We start from the raw sequence: 19,824 nt of genomic DNA on the forward strand, positions 1-19,824 counted from the left end.
TAAAGACAGTACTGGGTTCCAGATCATAAAAATGGTTTTTCTTGTAGTCCTAGCACTTAGGAGGCAGAAGCATTAAGTTACCAGCCACTATCTAGGGCCACAGTAAAAGACCCTGCCTCAAATAATTACAAAAAGGTCTCTTAGAAATGTGAGGGGCCAGCAGGGCAGGGGAGTCAAACTTGTGATCCCAGCACTCAGGTGAGGATTACCATGAATACAGAGGCACTTGGGCTAAAAGGGTTATAGGCTAGCCTGTGTACTATTGGACACTGGTGTGTGTGTGTGTGTGTGTGTGTGTGTGTGTTTATGTGTGTATCTATATATATATGAAAGGAGGGAAGAAGGGAAGAAGGAAAGAAACAGCTTGTGAAAAGCCTAACAGAAAAGTAGAGCTAGAAAGATGGGTAGGGTTCAATCCTAGCAGCTGTATGGCAGGTCAAAACAGTTCCTAGGGATCGACATCCTTTTCTGGCCTCCAGGGATATTTGCGTGCGCATGTTGTACAGATAAACATGTAGGTAGGTAACTCATATGCATAAAATAAAATAAATTTAGGGGAAAAATAAAAATGGAGAATAAAGTATCCATTTTGGGCATCTTTGTGGTTCTTAATAATATGTAAGGTGGAGTGTTTGCAGTTATGTGATCTTTCAGATAATACTGGCACAGGCACACTGAATCTATTCTGTGTTCTATCTGCAACATTTACTGGACATAGGACTTTATTCATTTAATATCTGAGTCTTAGTTTTCTTATCTATAAAACAGAAGTAATCTTGTTTTAAAAATCATTATGAACAGCAAAAAATAGTGCATGTGTGAAGGTTAAGAATATCATTTTATACACATGCAAAAATACAGCAGAACAGATGCATATAACACTACCAAATACAAGCACATAACTGATATGGTTCTTCCAGAGCAGCCATTTGAAAGTGGTTCTTTAGTCCTGGTTGATGATTATAATCTCAAAATTTAAAGGTGCCTGGGGTCCATCCACACATTCACTTCATCTGAAAATGCTTCCACGTGCAGCACTTTTAAGAAAACTTTTCCTAAAAGCTCCCTTAAGTACCAACACTTCAGAAACAACATAATTAAGATCCAACAGAAAAATTAAAAAGACAAGGAAGGTTTGTGTCCTCGATTTGTTGTCCTGTTGTTTAGTACATAACAATACTAAAAACAAAAACAAAAACCCTATGAGCTGAATGAACGCATGAATAAATGACAAAGCAAGCAAGGATCACAGGATCTTTCTTAGTCTGGGTTCCAGTAATGTTCAAAACCACCACCAGTGGTGTAGACTGCACACAAGCATTGAGTGGAAAGTAAAAGGTGCTGAGAGATAGCAGAGCAACACAGTAATGGAAGAACATCACCCACTGCTAGTTACCAAAGAACCAGGAGTCAAGCAGATATTGGTTTAAAACAAAACAAAACATGAAGCACATAGGTGGCCTGTGCACTCCAGCTTAGCCTCCTCCAGGCAACGATGAAGGAAGATACTTGTAAACATCTCTCTTATTCTCAAGGAACTCAAACCAGAAATCCTCTCACTCCAGGTTCTTGTAACAACACTTCACATAGTGGAAGGGCCATTTGGTAAGATCAGAGGCTCTCCTCCATCAGTACCAAAAAAGCAGTATTTTATGCCTACAAACAAGATGATGTTAACTAAACGAAGTCTTATGCATACCTGTTTGTCAAAAAATAGCCCCCCATTTTTTGATTATTTATTTATTTAGTATGCACTAGTGTTTGGGGTTTGCCTGTACGTATATCTGTGTGAGGGTGTCAGATCCCCTGGACCTGGAGTTACAGACAGCCATGAGCTGCCATGAAGGTACTGGGAATTGAACCCGGGTCCTCTCGAAGAGCAGCTAGTGCTCTTAACTGCTGAGTCATCTCTCTAGCCCCCAACCCAAATTTTTCAGAGTACAATAGTTAATTTTTCTGGTAGGTATAGACTTCCAGTAACAAGAAAATAAGTAAAAGTTTGCAGTTGCTAGCCTTTCTGTAACAACCTGATGAGAACCCAGCTCAAAAGTCACCATAGAGCAAATGCCATGCCACACAAAACAGAAATGAAAAGAAAGCTTGAATCCAGGACTTTGCTTCTGAGTCTTATTTTCCTCATCTATAAGTTAATCTACCATAAGGATTGTTCCAAGGATTAAATAAGGCAATTCTTACAATTACAGTTCTTCAAAAAATAAAAACAAATCAATTTGTTTTTCTAAAATTAGTATGAAAAAAAAGCATCCACTACATTTTATTGACTCTGAGATACTATCGTGCTAGACACCACTAAAAAAGGGACACAACAATGGTTCATGTTTGACATGGACCCATTTGAAATATTCACTGATTTTAAAAGGAACAAAAGTTGAAAAAAGTGCATAACCTACACAGACACCGTGATCCTGAGCACTCAATTCCTGGTGTGCAGAAAGTTAAGACCTGCCATGATATCCCAGAGGAAAAAAAGAAAACTTTCAGGCATAAAAATGATGTTTGATTTTATTAGAAAACCCTCAAAAGCAGTTTGGTTTTGTTTGCTTTTTAAGTTTGACACTGCAGACTACAGCACGTGGTTTCAGTTGCAGAACTAGCCAGAATCCTAAGGCACTCTATCCCATGACGTAATCTTCCAAGGAGATTCTAACAGTGTCTCAACTTTAGTACACATGTCAATCACAGGGGTGGGGATTGGGATGGGGATTATCTTATCAAAAATGAAGGTATGGTAGCACATTCTGCAAGCCTGTCACTCAGGATACGAAGGCAGGAAGACTATGAGTTTGAGGCCAGCCTGGGTTACATAGTGACACCTTGTCCCCAAAATGACATGTGGCTTTCGGTTCAGGAAGCCTAGGGTGGGGTCTAGCAATTCTAAGCCCCACGGTGATGCTAATGATATTGATGCACACTAACTTTGAGTATCAATATACTTTGTTACATTATTATGAGTCTTCCTTGAATGTTAATTATCCCTGTTATACAGATGAAGAATTCAATTGAGACTCAAACCCTGACTTTTATATGTAATACAATACCCAAAGTTTTACAAAAATCAATTATAATAGACTAGCCTCCCAAGTCAAATTGTTGTGGCCCAGGTGAACAGCTAGAAGTATGCATTCTCCAGGTCAGAAAGCAGGAGCTTGACACAAATGGGGAGAACTTCCAACATCTCCCCAAGTTAGACCAGTTGTCACTAATCCAATGTTTGCAGTGGATAAACAAGGTAGCAATCATGTTCAACCTATTTGAAGAAAATCAGAAGACCAACAGAGTCCTTAGATAAGCAATGTCACCCATAGACTTTCAAATTTCCTATGATTTTATAACTACTTGTGAACCCAGTAAATAGGAAGAGAAACATCATATTCCAGGAACAAAAGAAATAAAAGCTAAAAGGAGGAAAGGGACTTGACACATGGATTCAAGTTTTTCTCATTCCAAAATCTACCACAGTAAAAGGTGGGGGATACACATGCAGCAGGCTAGATAGCATTTACAGTAAGTGTGATAACAGTGTAGCTGTCAGAGTCTTCTGCTGAACCTCAAAATAAGTTAGGTAGTTTGTTTGTAGCAGGTTCCATGTAGCCCTGACTGGCCTGGAACTCACTATGTAGACCAGGCTGGCCTCAAACTCACAGGATACTTTGGCTTCTCTCTAGTGTGAACCACCATGCCCCACCTCCTAAAAGTGTTCCTTATCTCAGAAACAAAAACTATTAAGAATATTTACAGCACCAAAATCAATTCAAGGAAGCACAAGGAAAGGAAGACAAAGAGCTAAATCCTTTTATTCAAGCTGTGATGAGGAAATCTCATGAAATTGGAAAACTACTGCACAGTTAATAATGCTCTCCTTTTGGGCCACCTTCACTTGAAAAGTTAACATCTTGACTGCCAGCTCTCGCATCTAAGAAAAACCTGCTGTGACATCTATATACTCTCTATGTAACAAATGACACTGGCCACACAGCTAGTACTAGACCAAAACTGTCTAGCTGCTCTAACCAGGAGGCAAGTGTTCTGTAGACAATACCCCTAGGTAAAGGTGGTCCACTGTCCTTGCTCTCCAAACTTAATACTGAAGTACTTTTGTTTTTAAGAAAGATGCTGTATCCATATCATGAGAATTAGAGAATGATTCAGGTTTCCCATGAGTATAGTTTATCTAGGTGTCATCCTAACCAACAGAAGAGTAAAACCAGGTTACGGAAAACAACAGCAAATTGCAACTCCAATGCTGACCAGCCGCTCTCTGGTCGGCAGGCCTGAACATAGCACCTGCCAACACCGTGGCTTGATATCCACCAGTCTTCCTCTATCAATCTACAGATGGCATAGAAATCAAAGTGTTAGATAGGGTTCTAACCCCACAGCCGTCCTCCTAAGAGAGGAGAACACAAATTTGTGGTTATTATCATCTTGGGTATACATCTCAAAAGCTTAGGAAATTATCTAACTGCCAAGAGTGCTGTCTCCTGGGGACTACTGTTTTCAATTGGAGGAGAGATAGTCATCATATCATCTGGCTTAAGGCCTAATTTCATCTAGTCACAATACTACCACAGAGATAAAAATGACCAGTTTCCCAAAACAACTAAAAATGGAACCCTATTTTACAACCCAAAGGTGGGGTTTAATCATAAAAACTGTCTTAAAAATGATTCCACTAGTACTAATTCATTCCGCTGTTTTATCTACATTTCAATTCAAGTGATTTTTTCTCCCTCTTACAAAGTTCATAGCAATCTGGTGTGTGTCTGTGGCTAATGTTCACAAACCAGAAACTGGTCAGAGAATTCACAGCCATTGTTATCAAGGCTCTCATTTCTCTCCAGCAAGTAACTCAAAGCAGCAGGCTGTGTTTAGAAGGCAGCACTTTCTCAAAGAAATCTTAAGAGGTTAAGGAGTGAAGGAACTGAGGTGAGTATTATTGAAAACAGAGCTCCGGTCTTCTCTTGAGAAGGTAGGAAAATGAGTGTAGATCTATTCTCCCCCAAAGAGCTCCTTAAGAAGGAACACAGAAGCTGTTTCCTATCTGATTTATAAGTCACTGTGTCTGGACAAAGTCAAAAGATCCAGAAACATTCAGTTCAGCTTTGAAAAGGCTAGTACTCAAGAATGTACTTGACATACAGAGCAGGCTACTAAACACCAAACACCAACCACTGCTGTTCTAGAGTTTTAAGCAACAGAGGGAAACAGGACCAGCACAGAAAAGGAGTCTAGGTAACAAATGCAACATATAAAGAAATACACGTATGGATAAAACCAAAATTATGATAATATGGGCGAAAGGTATTTCAAACATTTGCCACCAGGTAGTATTAGGCCATGAAAACTTGCCAAGAAAAGGACTGAAAAGGAACAAAACCAAGCAAGTTATGGGGTAAAGAAGACAGGCAGATGCCAGAGTCCCTAGTGGTCTTCTTAGCTACAACATGTAACATCAGCCAGAGAGTACAAAATGAGGAAAACTCAAGTAGATATATTTCTTAAGATTCTTCAATCTATAGAGTTGATAACATAGTATGTTTTAAGAAAGCAATCACAAAGTTTCAGAAAGAATGCTTTAATAGGAAGTGGCAGGAAGCAGAGGCTGCTATAGCTACTATTTGGCCAGCATAAGTGAGGCTAGCGGCAATGGATTTAAAAAAAAAAAAAAGAAAAGAAAAGAAACTTCAAACTCCCCTCAACAGGATAGGCAAAAAGCTGCTCAAGAAAGGTCACCATAAAATTAAAATCTAGTCTGCAAAACAAGAATGCTTTTTAAGGTTCTTGGTTGGTGGTCAATCATTCCTCTCAGACAAGTACCTCCTACTGACACCCAACTTCTGCTTCCTTTGTAAAGAAGTTGCATTTGGTTGTAATGAAGAGTGTTTTCTCATAGACCAAGTAACTGAGACTTTGATTTTAGCTCTTATCTCACTTAACAATGTGCCCCATCCCTGGAGTAGGGAGAAACATTACTTTGCCATCTTTGAAATGTAGTTTACCTCTCCTGCTAATGCTTGCTGAGCTCTGGGCTACAATGGAAGTGTTAAACACCCTGTAATGAATGCTGTGAGTACCTAGGAAACTCAAAAGGCACATTTTGCTTTGAGGGAAGGGGAAGAAAGAGATAGGAACAAGTTCCTCAAGCCAACTTACAAATCCTCCTTTTCTTAGACAGGAATCGCCCGGGGATGAGCTCAACACATACTCCACCATGCTAACGCCTAGTCCCCCACTCTCCGATCGTGGGGACAGTACAGAATTGACCTCACTGTTCACATGGAAACTCTGACCAGGTCTTCTCTGCACCATGATTGGCTGGGAAACTGAATGATCTACAAAAAAGATACACAAGTATGACATAGTGCAGCCAGAGGACCAAACAAATTATGAGTGATGTCTCATGGATAAAGCAATGTCTGGGAATCAGGAGACCCGCTACAGTCAGCTGAGCCAAGCTTTCCTCTTAGGTCTTTCAATAAGCACTGGTAATCTACATAAGCTAAGGACACAGACCATACCCCTCCTCTATCTAGGATAGCAAAGGAGGACAGCAGTTCACATAGCTAGGTTGATAAGTCAATGATCACCTCTTTCAAGTTGCAGAATTTCTTTAATGTTGCTTACTGGCAACAACAAATCTTTCTGAGGACTCCATTTTGCACTCCCTGAACACAGCTTGTCCAGTGCTGGGTTTTCTATCTTCTCTTCTCTGGAAGCTATGGTTTCTATCTACTGCTGCTTTTTCTGCCTCTCCCCAGCCCTCTGCAGGGGAAGTCTATCACAAGAATGTCTGTGCCTGTTGATTTCAATTGGCCCCACGCACATTTAAAGATTACTATCCCATATATGGCACAGAATATCAAGGGGAGGAAGAATCATGAAGTTCAAAGTACAGGTTTGGATTTTCCAATTCTAGGCAAGCTGATAGCAGCACAAGGTGAAAACTCAGAGCTAAATTTACAGTCATTTCAAATGAGTACATTCTTCTGTGACTAGAACTTCAAAAAATATTGAAGATTTGATTTTGCATTAATTATTTTTAATATATTACAATATCTAAGCTACTACTGGACAGGACACTTGCTTGGAGTGCTTTTGCCACTGATGTGAAATTCATGACTTGCCAAGTGCTGAGGAAGGGAGCTCTAAGACAGGCATAAATCACAGTAGAGACGCTAGAGCTAGATTACCTGATGTTCCCCAGGCACTGTCTCGCCATTGATCACCCAGGAATATTCCTTTTGGTCCATCTTTGCTGGATTCATCTGTTTCCCAAAACTTTTTACCTGGCAAGAGCTGCTGCAAATTAAAAATAATAGATGCTTTTAAAGAATTCATAAAGAATGAAAGTACAGCAGTCAACACTTTCTTTAGACAAGGGTACTGAAGATGTTCGTGGGCCCTGAAGGGCACAATCGAAGGGTTCTGGCTACACAGCTGTGATCAGAGCACTGTTCTTATTTAGTAAAAGACACAGAAAGGCCTAAAGCAAGGGGACATCCATCTTAATTACCTAGAATCATTCACTTAGTCTATGTGAAGATTTCTGAGGAGGAGGTAAGGGTAGAAACATCGCCTTGTTAGTTAACTGCTTGCTAAGAGGACTCTAACTGCAAAGGAATGTGCCTACGACTGTTAGCATACTGTCTGCATATGCACTGCCTGACCACACAAAGCAAGAGCATGAACCCAGCTCTGAACCTGAAGTACAGAATGCAAGCTATAACATCCAATAACCAACACTTCCCTACCACATCTATCTGTTCTAAGACTTTAGAAAAAGAAGTCATTCATCTACTTCCAGAAGGAAAATCAAATTTCTTAACCTCTGTTAGGTTTAATACTTGATAGTATCATTAAAGTGATTTCAATCAAAGAAACAGGGGTCACAGTTACAAAGGAAAAGCCCTTAATACGGTCATCATTCTTGGGCTTTAACTTAATAAACTCTTACTTCCTCTAATTATGTTTTCTTTTCAACTGCTATTCCTCAGACAGGATACCAAGTTAACATGTAATCACTATTTCTGAGCATAAAAGGGCATACCTGAAGAGCTGACTTATGCAATGTCAGAAATGGAATGCTGACTTTTAGAAATAAAGCACCAGAAACCCCAAGAGTTCTGCTCTCCTCCTGGACAGGTTGAAATTTCCAACTTATTAGCAACACCTGAGCATAATAAAGAAAACAAAGTTGTCCACAAAAATTAACCCCAGCTTTTCTAGCCTCACTGCTGCTTTCTCCATACAATGTTAACCCACCTCAAAAAGTTTCATCAAACTATTCCACAGGCATAGGTAACTGCATGAACCCAAGCAGTTTGCCACCTTTTACTAACGGAAAAAACATAACAAAAAGACTTCTGGCGTGGTGTTTAATTGTACAAATGCTAAGCAGTCTCACAGATGTAAAGTTAAATTACAAGCATCAATCAATCCTTCACTGGTGCTTTTTGAGTATCTATCTGTTAACTGGCATTGGTTTTGAGAGAAAGAGGGAAAAGAAGAGGGAGGAACAGGCATCCAGACAAAGCTAAGCGGGAGCCAGGAAGCGCTGGACTGCAAAGGTACGATATGCCCTGGGAGCTACTATTAAACTGCCCTCGGCCTCCTTCTTCCTCTTTTTTCTGAGGCCAAACCTGCTTTTCAGAGGCTGTGCCAATCAGAAACATCATCAGCAAGTACCAAACAACTTCTTGGGAAACGTATTCAGTGGCATCAGATATAAGCAAAATCATGGTCAAATTCCAAAAGAGATAGTGAAAATTATTAACTATACAAGGAACAACTTAAAGAAAGGAAAGAATTATTTCCTGATTTCACATTTTATTTCTCCTTTTCACCTTGCAAATGACCTATCCAAAGAGCCTATAAAACTTCCTTACTCACTAGCTGTATGCCTTCTACTACCTTCAAGTCTGACAAAAATTCTCATTCTTAGTTTGAAGAGGGTGAGACCAAACGGGAGTCCCAATTTACCACTCTTTTTTGTAAACAAAAAGAAGCATAAGCAGTCACATCTATGTTGATTAATTTTATGCTCCATGAAATGGTGGAAAAAGCAAGTGATCGAAACTAGTCCTATGCTGCCATTTTTTCCAATCTTAATCCTCTATATAAACTCAAGAATAGCCTTGACAAGTACCAGACTTAACTTATAAACAATCTTGCTATGATTTATCAGTTGGTAACTAACTAAACGCAGCGATCTTTGAGCTCAAGGTGTCAAAGGGGATTTATGAGATTCAAATGTTGTTAACTATTATCTGTTAGGCTGTCACAACATGTAAAGCAGCAAGTACATATAGAAAGCGATATTTTTAGGGCTGGTGAGATGGCTCAGAGGGTAAAGATGCTTGCCTCAAACCTGAGGACTTGAGTTCAATCCCTGGAACCCACATATGTTACAAGAGAAGCAACTCTGTATGTTGTCCTCCACACACGAACTATGGCACACATAAATTCACAAATATACACATATGAACACAAATAAATCAACAATGAAAAAATATGAAAAAATAATTAAAATAGAGAGTCTACTTCCTATTAGTAGCAGATGCAAGCAACAAGGTTCAATGGAATGAAATCAAAGCTTGTTCCTAGCTCAGAGTCAACCAGTTCTCCTACTACTAAAAATAGAAAGCAAACACTAGAGGTAACCCCCACAGTACTAGAGCTCTATATACATTAGTGAGGTGAAGATCAGTTAGCTAGTATCAGTGAGAACAGTAGGTACTATCTGGGCAAGTTCCCAAGAGATAAAGAGAAAGAAGAGGGGGGCAGACAGAGTGCAGCATGCTGATTGAGGCCAGACAAAGTAGAAAGGGTGAGTTGAATGGGTGCTCAAACATCCCTGTACCAAGGGAATCTGGGCAAGTTAAAAGGAAGCTTAGTTAAGCCCTTTAAAATCTCTACACAGAACCTAGCATTTAATATAAAACCTATTCTCTGTACTCAATTGTGGTAAGCAGAAAGCAGAGATGACTCCAAATGACCTAGTCCCCATTGTACTGTAAACAGGACCTATAATGGGATGCTGTGAGGTTACAGAAGTTATAGTGCCCTGCACCACTTCTATTTCCTTCTACCACCACCACTGCCCAGCATGCTCACTTTTAGACAGCTGCTATGCTGTGAACCATACCTGAGAGTGGCTCACTTTGCCAAGTAACAAAGAGATCTCTACCCAACAATTCACTAGAAACTGAAGGGCTCATTCTAAGAATCCATGAAGACCAGGAACTTGTTATCAACCACATGAATTTCGAAGATCCTTCTCTCAAAAAGCTGAGCAAAACTTCAGACCTGGTAGGCATCGTGCCTGCTACTTATAAGAGACCTTATAAGTCATGAGGTTTAAACAATGGCCTTCTAAACTGTCTGGGATTTGTTACACAGTGGAGGAACTAATCAATCATGACTATGTGAAAGTATATATTTCAAACACTTGAGTTTGTTTTTAGAAAGACTTCTTGCCTAGCAGTGGTGGCACATGCTTGTAATCCCGGGACTTCAGCACTTGAGGCAGATGCAGACAAATCTCAAGAGTTTGAAGCCAGCCTGGTCTACAGAGCTAGTTCCAGGACAGCCAGGGCTGTTACACAAGAGAAACCTGTCTGAAAAAGAACCAAGAAACAAAAAGGAGAGAAAGAGAAAAAGGAAAAAAAGAAACGTTTCTCATCCCCTTTCTAACAGCTAAATCCCAGTACTGATTTAGAAAAAAAAAAAAAGTGATTAATTGGCTCTGTCCTTTTCATGCTCTCCTCTACTGTTTTATAACCCTTTCATACTGAAAATAAGTAGCTTTTAAAGTTATGCTTGCTGACTGACAAGCAGTGGCAACACTTTCAACTTTTTGTTCAAAGTCAATAATGAAAGTACCCAACTTCAATGCTGATGGTAACAACTTTAATACAAAAATCAAGATCCAAGAGCCACTTAAATTCAGCAATCACACCTCTGGAGGTAATTCTATCCACCACATAAGCTACAGCCTCCCGACAAATCAACTCACTGCCAAAAACAAGTTAAGTTGTCAAACTTTCGGGTCAGCTAGACTTAACTTCAATCATTACAAATTTAAATGCAACCAGCATTAACTTATTTGCGGGATTTGGGATGGGGGAGAATTACTGACAATCTACACAAAGTTAAAACGCTCAGTGTACTCTGATGATGAGCAACATTCCTAGCCAGCAGACATTTTCTTTTGTGGAGCAGGTAAGCCTAGGCTTGGAACTCTGTAAGTAACCCAAGCTGATTTCCAGCTCTAGGCAATCCTGCTTCAGCTTCCTAGCCCAGAGATTACAGTCCAAAAAAAAAAAACAAAAACAAAAACAAAAAAAAACAACAACAAATCACAGTACAACTTTACAAAATTCACTTTAAGCGAAAACTAGGCTAAAAAAGGTTAAAATCTAACTATTCTTTTTTTTTCTTCCTTTCTTTTCTTTTTAGTTTTGAGACATGTAGCCCTGGCTGTCCAAGAACTTTCTCTGTAGACCAGACTGGCCTTAGACCACAGTGATCTGTTTGCCTCTGCCTCAAGTGCTGAGATTGAAAGCATGCAACACCACCGCCCAGCAATATCTGACAATTCTAAAAGAAGGTGATGGGAGGTAGGAATTGGCCCAACAAAAAGCCAAAGAGACAGATGCGTTAGACCATTAACCCAGTTGGCACGTTGAAAAGAGCAGATGATACCCAAGTCCACATCTAAGAAAGTCAGCTTGAATACAGTGAACCTGCAACCATGAGTGCCTCAAGGTCATCTTATATCCCTTATTAAGGATACTTTAGCATATGAAGACTCTAAAGTGTTCATGATAACATACAGGAACTCTCTGAATTCCACACGAAATTATTATCTGCCTCCTTATTACACCTCACAAACAGTGTCATGAACATCAAATGAAATAATGCAATACAGCTCACAATGAAGAACTATTCCTACTCCAGAGAAGAAGAATTAAGAGTTCCCCAACCAGCCCAGAACGAGTGCACACCTTTAATCCCAGCCTTCAGGAGGAGGAAGAGGTAGGGTGATCTCGGTGACTACACAGATCTGTGGGTCTACACAGGCAAACCCTATCTCAAAAAAAAAACAAAAACAGGAGAGGGAAGGGGGGAAAAGGAAAACAATCTCTCGATCTAAGGCTGCCCAACGTACTCAGCCAGCAGATAAAACAAGCACAGTGCCACCTAGCCCACTGTAGTAAAAAATCACTAACCAACGAAACCCTACAGTTCTGCAGAACCTAAGGAAGCTATTACCAAGGACTAGCATGTATGACCATATCAATATTAATGTCTGCCTAAGGAAGTATCCATAAAGTTCTCTGAGGGCCTTAAAAGCAAGTGAGCATTCCTTCTGATACCCTATCCTATGCTCTAAAGTGTAAGCTGCTAATACTTGTAAATATCTACCCAACTCTCTCCCTCCCCCTTACCACCACTCTCTCTCCTCTAGTCCCTCTTTCTTCTCACCTCTCTCTTCACCCAAGACACTACTCCCAGCAAAATTTGGCTTGTAAGACACACAGGGAAGCTTACAAACTCACAAGTATGATTAGGTTTCAAGTTATCTGGCTGCTCAAATTTCCAAACCTAGTTTCACTTCAAATGACTAAAACATTTAACTATTTGGTAAGATTTTAAAAATCCTTTAAGTTTCTTCCTATCTATTCTGGCCTTCTGAGAATGAAATGTGAGCTATGTTGGTGACTACAGTAATTCATAAGTTAATGAAAAGAAAAAAAAACAGCATTTCCAGAAATCCCCTCTCAAAACCCCACCAGATTTAGCTAGTTAGTCTCTTCATATCAGGTTGTGAAGCCAAACGCAACAACACAGAAAGTGTTTACAAATGCCATGACCTATACCGAAGCTAAGTCGTTATTCTGTTTATTCAAGTTTTGGGGAATTGTTTGTTTTGGTTTTTGGGTGGTGTTGTTGCTGCAGCTGTGGCTGGTGGTGGTTGTGGTGTGTGTATGCGTGCACCTGATGAAGGGGTGGTTCAACACAGGGTTTCTCTGTGTAGCAGCCCTGGCTGTCCTAGCCTAGAACTCAGAGATCCACCTGGCTCTACCTTCCCAGTGCTAGGAATTTAAGGCATGCACCATCACACCTGGTTCTTTTCATTAAAGTTTTATTCAAATTTGAAAATAAAATAAAATAAAGCCAACATGGCCCACAGAGTCAGTGTCTCAGAAAATACATAAAAGTATAAATCAGTTATTCACAAAACTTTAAAAAGACTTAATCATTCATTAACTGTTACCACAATTCTTTCATGAGTTCTGGGGGGGGGGGGGGGAGCTGTCAGAAGAAGAATAAATAAAGGGCCATCTGAATTCCCAAGAATTTATCTCAGTGACGACAACAACAAAAATCTCTTCAATCTGTCATGGTAGTGTATGTGCCTATACGTCTAGCACCCCAAAATAATCACCACAAGCCTGGATTACAAACAAGATTCTTTCTCAATAACAAACGCTTTTTCTCCCTCCCCCTCCCCCTCCTAAATGTAATAAAGATTTTCAAAGAAAAAGACTGCTTCTCTTTGTGCATTGCTCCCTTTTGGATCAAGATTCCAAGATGGATCAGCAGGTAAAGGTACTTGCCCAATGGCCTGAGATCAATCTCCAGAACCTGTAAACAAGTTAATGCCCCTAACTTGTTCTCTGACCTCCACATGCCTATCCACACACATATAAAATTATATTTTTAGTATGAAAAAGACACATATACAATGGCACACATCTGTAGCTCCAGCACTTAGAAGGCAGAAGCAGAAGTCTGAAGACTCTGTTTTTGTAAGTTAAAATAACAAAAATTAGTGCTTATTGATTGATGTAGCAAGATTATAAATTTCTTGTTGAATTAGTAAGGACAGCAAGATGGCACAGCAAATAAAGGTGCTTACCACCAAGTCTATTCATCTAAACTCAAGCCCCGAGACAGACACAGAAGAGAACGACTTCAAGTTGTACTCTGACCTATAAACATTCAGTGATAAATATACAACTATGTGTATACACACAAATATACACACAACATCAACATTTTTAAATATCCTTAAAAGTTTACAACTCATAATTAATAAATAAAACCTGATATCAAGTGATCTGGAATTCACTATGAATAAACCATTTTCTTTTCAGAGACAAAATTTGCTTCAACATGAATTTAAAATGACAAAAGTTAGCCGGACAGTGGTGACACACACCTTTAATTCCAGCACTTGGCAGGCAGAGACAGTGAGTTTGAGGTCAGCCTGGTCTACAGAGCAAGTTGCAGGACAGGCTCCAAAGCTACAAAAAACAAAAAACAAACAAACAAACAAACAAAAAAACCCTGTCTTAAAAAACCACAAACAAATAAACAAAAAAAGCAAGAATGGCAAAGGTTGGTGGTAATTTAGATTATATTGTATCACTGAACATAATGTGAATACCTACAGTTGCAGCTAAGTTTACAAATGGCAGCTTAAATAAGGGGCAATAAAAATCATCACTGGGTTCCATCACAAAGCCAATTATTATACTAAAAATAAGCATATGGGGGCTGGAGAGATGGCTCAGAGGTTAAGAACACTGCCTGCTCTTCCAAAGGTCCTGAGTTCAATTCCCAGCAACCACATGGTGGCTCACAACCATCTGTAATGGGGTCTGGTGCCCTCTTCTGGCCTGCAGGCATACACACAGACAGAATATTGTATCCATAATAAATAAACAAATATTTTTTTAAAAAATAAGCATGTGACAGGGCTGGGGCTGGGGCCCAGTCCTAAATTTAATGCCCAGCAAGACATGAATCCTCAGTGTAGGAAGAAAGGGAAGGAATTTTTTACAAGATGATATAATAATAATAATTATTATTAGTGTATGTGAGAAAATATTTGCATGTGTGAGCGTGTCTGTGTTGTGATGGCCAGAAGAGCTCTCCTGGCACTGGATCACAGGCAGCTCCAGAATGGCAGTAAATACCCTTGAGTCATCTCTCCAGCCCCTGAAACTTAACAGTTCCTTGTCCTGGGTTATAAGACACTTCTGATGAGCAGGGTTAGTGCCATTCAACACCAGTTTTACCACCACAGTGAAACCCACCCATCACTTAGCTCGCCAAGATAAAGTCATTGAGTCTTCCCTCCTGAATCTAAAAACCTAATGCTGATTTTTCTGCCTATGGGGAAAAAAATAAGTTTTACCCACAGAAAATGTATGTCTGTAATCCCAGCAACCAGGATGCTGAGGCTGGAGTACAAGGCCAACCCAGTTTTGGTGGAGTTTTTTTTGGTGTTTTATGGGGTGTTTTGGGGGGGGGGGGAAGGAGGCAGGGAACACCAGGGTTTCTATGTAGCCCTGACAGTCCTGGCTGGCCCCAAACTCAGAGAGCTGCCTGCCTCTGCCTCCAAATGCACCTGCATACACATTGTACACACAAATAATGAAATAGTAACCAAAGATATTCTTAAAACAGAGTGAGAAGACAGTCTATATACAGCATCTCAGCTGTGAAGGTGTCACTCCGCTTTCCCACTGCTTTACTTACTCAATTTATTTACTTTCATACAGAGTAGCAATTGGGAACTTGTACGTGCTAGACAAGCCCATGAGCTACATCCCTCCCCAGTCCTAAGAGACCATTTTGGGTTTAGTTGTTGTTGACTATAATTCCTTTTTTTTTTTTTAAGGATTTATTCATTTTCTTTGAGAGTGTTTCACATGTATGCCAAGTGAGTGCTTGGTGCCTTCAGAGGTCATTCAGATATCCTGAAATGGAGTTATAGATGGTTGTGAACTACAATGTGGGTACTTGGAATCAAACCCAGGTCCTCTGCAAGAACATGTGCTCTTAACCACTGAGTCATCTCTCCTGCCCTTGTAACTCTAATTATAAATTAAGAATCAAGGCCTATTATAATGAACAAGAATGTAATCACTGAAGCAAATTTATTGCTTGAGTTGTTTTAACTGGGCATCTATTCTGTAGTCAACTGAGGCACAAAGAGCTAATGTTTCACCCATCCAGAAGGAATTAAGGTGCCCTGAAGATCCACTATGAACTGCTGATGAATCAATGTGTCCAAGCCGTAGAGTGGGTTAGAGACATGAAAAACTAATGGCCTTTAGGACTCCCATCAGTCAGAGCTGCAGGCTGGTTCTTAGACGACCACTACACTTTGATGCACAATCATTAGGAGCAACTTGTCCTCGAACAGTCTGCAAAAACCATGTTGATTTCATGAAGCAAGTCCTTCAAAAACATCCAGGCACACTGATAGCACCTCAAACGTCCTGTCACTTGTGATACATTGACTGAAAGACAAGTCACACACTGACCGTCCACTGAGCACTCCTGAGTTCACAAAAGCTTTCTTTTTCTTTCATTTTTTTAAACAAACTCCCACTTCAAGTTACTGGAGCAGCAAAAAAGGAAACATCTCTCCAACCTGACAAATTAACTATCAGTCCAGAAAAACGACAGCAAGAAACACAATAAAATGGAACTGTATTGTCTGTGATGAAGTCACACGTCTTTATTAATGCATAAATGATATGGCTGATCTGTGTTCCGACCATATTCCTGTTAAAATAGGCCTATATGTACAAAAACTACACAATTTTTCTTGATAGCCTAATGTACAAAAGGCCCTTTAGTATAAAGTTCAGGAATAAGGCAGTGTCAACACCATTCCGCAGCCAACACCCTCTAGATCCTGAAATTCCAAATAAATAACTAATAGGTAGAGAATACAACACTCAGCCCAGCCCCTCTGTCAGTCGGCCTCTAGGACTTCTCACCACTCAAGTGAGCTACACTGTGCCAGAGACAGGAGTGTCCTTTCCAGCATCCTCAGAAATAACTACTTCAAAATGTAGCTACTATTTATACAGAGAATATCAAAACAGAAAAGACTTTTTCTAAGTGCCTTACTATGAGAACCACAATGAACCAGAATGAAATAAGTTTGATGTTCTCTGGTTCCTTATAGCAAATTAAGAGAAAGATTTGCTAGGCATGGTGGTACACACCACACAGTAATGTAAAGGCAAAGGTAGGCAGAGCTCTGTGAGTCCCAGGTCAGTCGGGGCTACACATGAGCCAGTAAATTGATGAAATAAATTAAGAAATTAAAATAAAAAAGAACTTTAATCCCAGCACTTGAGAGCAGAGGCAGGCTAATCTCCAAATCTGAGGACAGCCTGGTCTACATAGTTAGCTCCAGGACACCTAGAGCAAAAGAGAAACCTTGTTTTGAAAAATAAAAAAATAAATCAACAAAAACAAAAATAAAAAAGAATTGCACACATTGTAGTTTAATACATATCTAAGTAAGCAACAAAGCACAAAAAAGCCCAAATTCCAAGACACCATTATGTCTGGCTATGCACACAGAACAGGGGTGTCTATGTCATAGCAGATTATACAGAAAAAGCTGCCTATTGATCTGGTTCAACTACAAGATTCTGGTAACAAATGCCATGGTAGAGCATGCCAACCACACCCTCCCCTCTGCACACGTACTCATGACAAGGAGGCAAGAACACTGCAGGTTTCAGGTTAGCCAGGGCTACACAGTTAAGACTCTGGCTCAACAACAGAGGGCCTCATATCAGACTCAACTTGACGGGCAACAGCCCTGTTGGATCCTGGGTACCAGGGCAGAAGAGGAGCAGGGCCTTTCAGTTTTGTTGGTACTCATCCTCTTCACCACATCTTCACAACCCTAGGGGCAAGAAAGGCATCTAAGTGCTACAGCTGTTTACAGAATTGAACTGGATTTCTTGGTGGTAAGTATAGGGCCTTAATTACAGGAGGAAGTCCCTAAACTCACTCTATAGCTTTTAGCTGCTGAGAGAGCAAGAGAGCTTAATGCAGGAGCATAAAAAAGCAGCTGAAACTTGACATGATGAACCGCAAGTGATGTATCTAGGTTCAAACAGCCGGAGCATAAACACATCAGTCTCTTGCCTATTTATTAAAAAACCATTCTAACATCGAAGGACCACCACGAAGAACATGTCTATGAAGTGATAATAAGCATAGACAGAAAAACTGTTTGTTCCTATTCATTTTCTGTGCGCAACAAAATGGAATTAGTCTATTTAGTGTTGACACTTAGAGATTTACCTGGTTTTCTTTCCCTCATCTTTAAAAAAAAAAAAAGTGGAGGGATGAGGGTCTCGTCAGGGAAAGTGACACCAATAATCCCAGCATTTTCCAAGCAAAATCAGACTACAAGTTCAAGGCAAGCCTTGGTTTCATAGTGAAGATATATTTCAAACAATAAAGCAAAACAAAAGAGTGACTCACAGATGATGCTATTAATGGTATCATATAAATATGGTATTGGAAGCTGACATTTACTGTCATAAATGTTTAATTGTTTTACTCAAGTATATAAATATGCATCAAAAAAACAGTAACAGACAGCCACAGTGGCACGCACACACTTAATCCCAGCACAAAGGCAGGTAGATCACTGTAAAAGGGAAGGCTGGAGAGCTGGAGAGATGACTCCAGCAGTTGTTAAGAGCACTGGCTGCTCTTCCAAAGGGCCCAAATTCAATTCCCAGCACTCACATGGCAGCTCCCAACTGTCTTCCTGTTCCAGGGGTTCTGATATCCTCTTACATGCAGGCAAAACGCCAATGTACATAAGATAAAAATTAGTAGTAATAGTAGTAATAGTAATAAAGGCCAGCCTAGGTTACATGGGAAGACCTTGCCCTTTTGAGACAGGGTCTCTCTACATAGTCCTGGCTGTCCTAGAATTCACTATTTAGACAAGGCTGGCCTCCAATTCACTAGAATTAAAGATATGTGATACTGTATCCAGCCTTTTTTTTTTAAGCTAGCATTTTAGCCAGAAGAGGAGCATGAAAGTGTAGAAATATATTAGTGCAAAGAAAGCAGAGGTCCTACTATGTTTGCTACATTTCCACATTCCAAGGACGTTCAATGTACACAGTAGGTCTGCCAAGCCTTCTCGGTACAAGTGATAAGGTGAATAGATGTAGGGCTAAGGTTGAACACAGGTTTTAAAGTAATGGGACAAGGAGTTAGAAACTAAGTTCTAAATCCCAGATACACCCACTCTTCCAGTTAAGAAAGAACCTTATCTTTGCCCTCAAAATGCCAGATCTCAAAACTTATTACAAAGCCTCAGGAATATCACCCCAAATAAGGCAGAAAGTCACTTCACATCCAACACACAGTAACTTTAGTTAGTCGTAAACTAAGAGTGTGCTTCTTTAGATCATGTGGCCTGACTGCAATTGATTCTACCAGCAAGATGTAAGATATGTTCTAAATCAAATAGTTTTAATACAGAGTTAATAGAACTAGGGCCTTCATTATTGCTGTCTGGGCTCAACAGCCAGAGTTTAGAGAGAAGATGTTAGATTTATGGGCTGCCCAGATACTTTCTATTAATATATCTAGAAAGGCCTACTTTCTGAGTCAACAGTATATCTCTTTTCAAAAATCAAAAGTGTAGTTAACCGAATGAACTACACTTAAAGGGAATTTCCAGATTAAACAGCAGTTCCCATTCAGGAAAATTCACAAACCCTGATTAAACCTTTCTAATTCTAGGAGACAATGTGAACCACAATGGAAAATAATTTAACATATTGAGCTACCACATCAGATCTACCACATCTGCTTCTAAACCATGTATCCTGATGGATATTTCCAATCAGCTGTAGAAAGGTGAATGGGCCAGTGAAAAGAACCCAATGAAGGCTAGGACTGTAACACCGTTGGCAGTTACAGACATTAGCATGTATGGGGCCC

General features: G+C 39.9%; 1 protein-coding gene across 27 annotated transcripts in view; it reads right to left on the reverse strand.

Annotated features, from left to right (window-relative positions):
- Pum1 (pumilio RNA binding family member 1) overlaps window positions 1-19,824 on the reverse strand; it is a 111,566-nt gene that overhangs the window by 55,052 nt on the left and 36,690 nt on the right. For 14 of the 27 annotated variants that reach the window (XM_087904548.1, XM_085686674.2, XM_085686673.2 and 11 more), the window contains 2 exons: window positions 7,212-7,320; window positions 6,175-6,353 (listed from right to left, as the gene is read on the reverse strand). The exons of 10 other annotated variants lie outside the window; for them this stretch is intronic. In XM_087904548.1, the coding sequence (XP_087760674.1) occupies window positions 6,175-6,353; window positions 7,212-7,320 (288 nt within the window). The remainder of the gene's footprint in view (window positions 1-6,174; window positions 6,354-7,211; window positions 7,321-19,824) is intronic. 3 more of the 27 variants (XM_085686670.2, XM_048434219.3, XM_048434233.3) reach the window with 1 other exon arrangement.

This window comes from Myodes glareolus, chromosome 3 (assembly GCF_982192425.1).
Source record: "Myodes glareolus chromosome 3, mMyoGla1.1, whole genome shotgun sequence".
Taxonomy (NCBI): Eukaryota; Metazoa; Chordata; class Mammalia; order Rodentia; family Cricetidae; genus Myodes; species Myodes glareolus.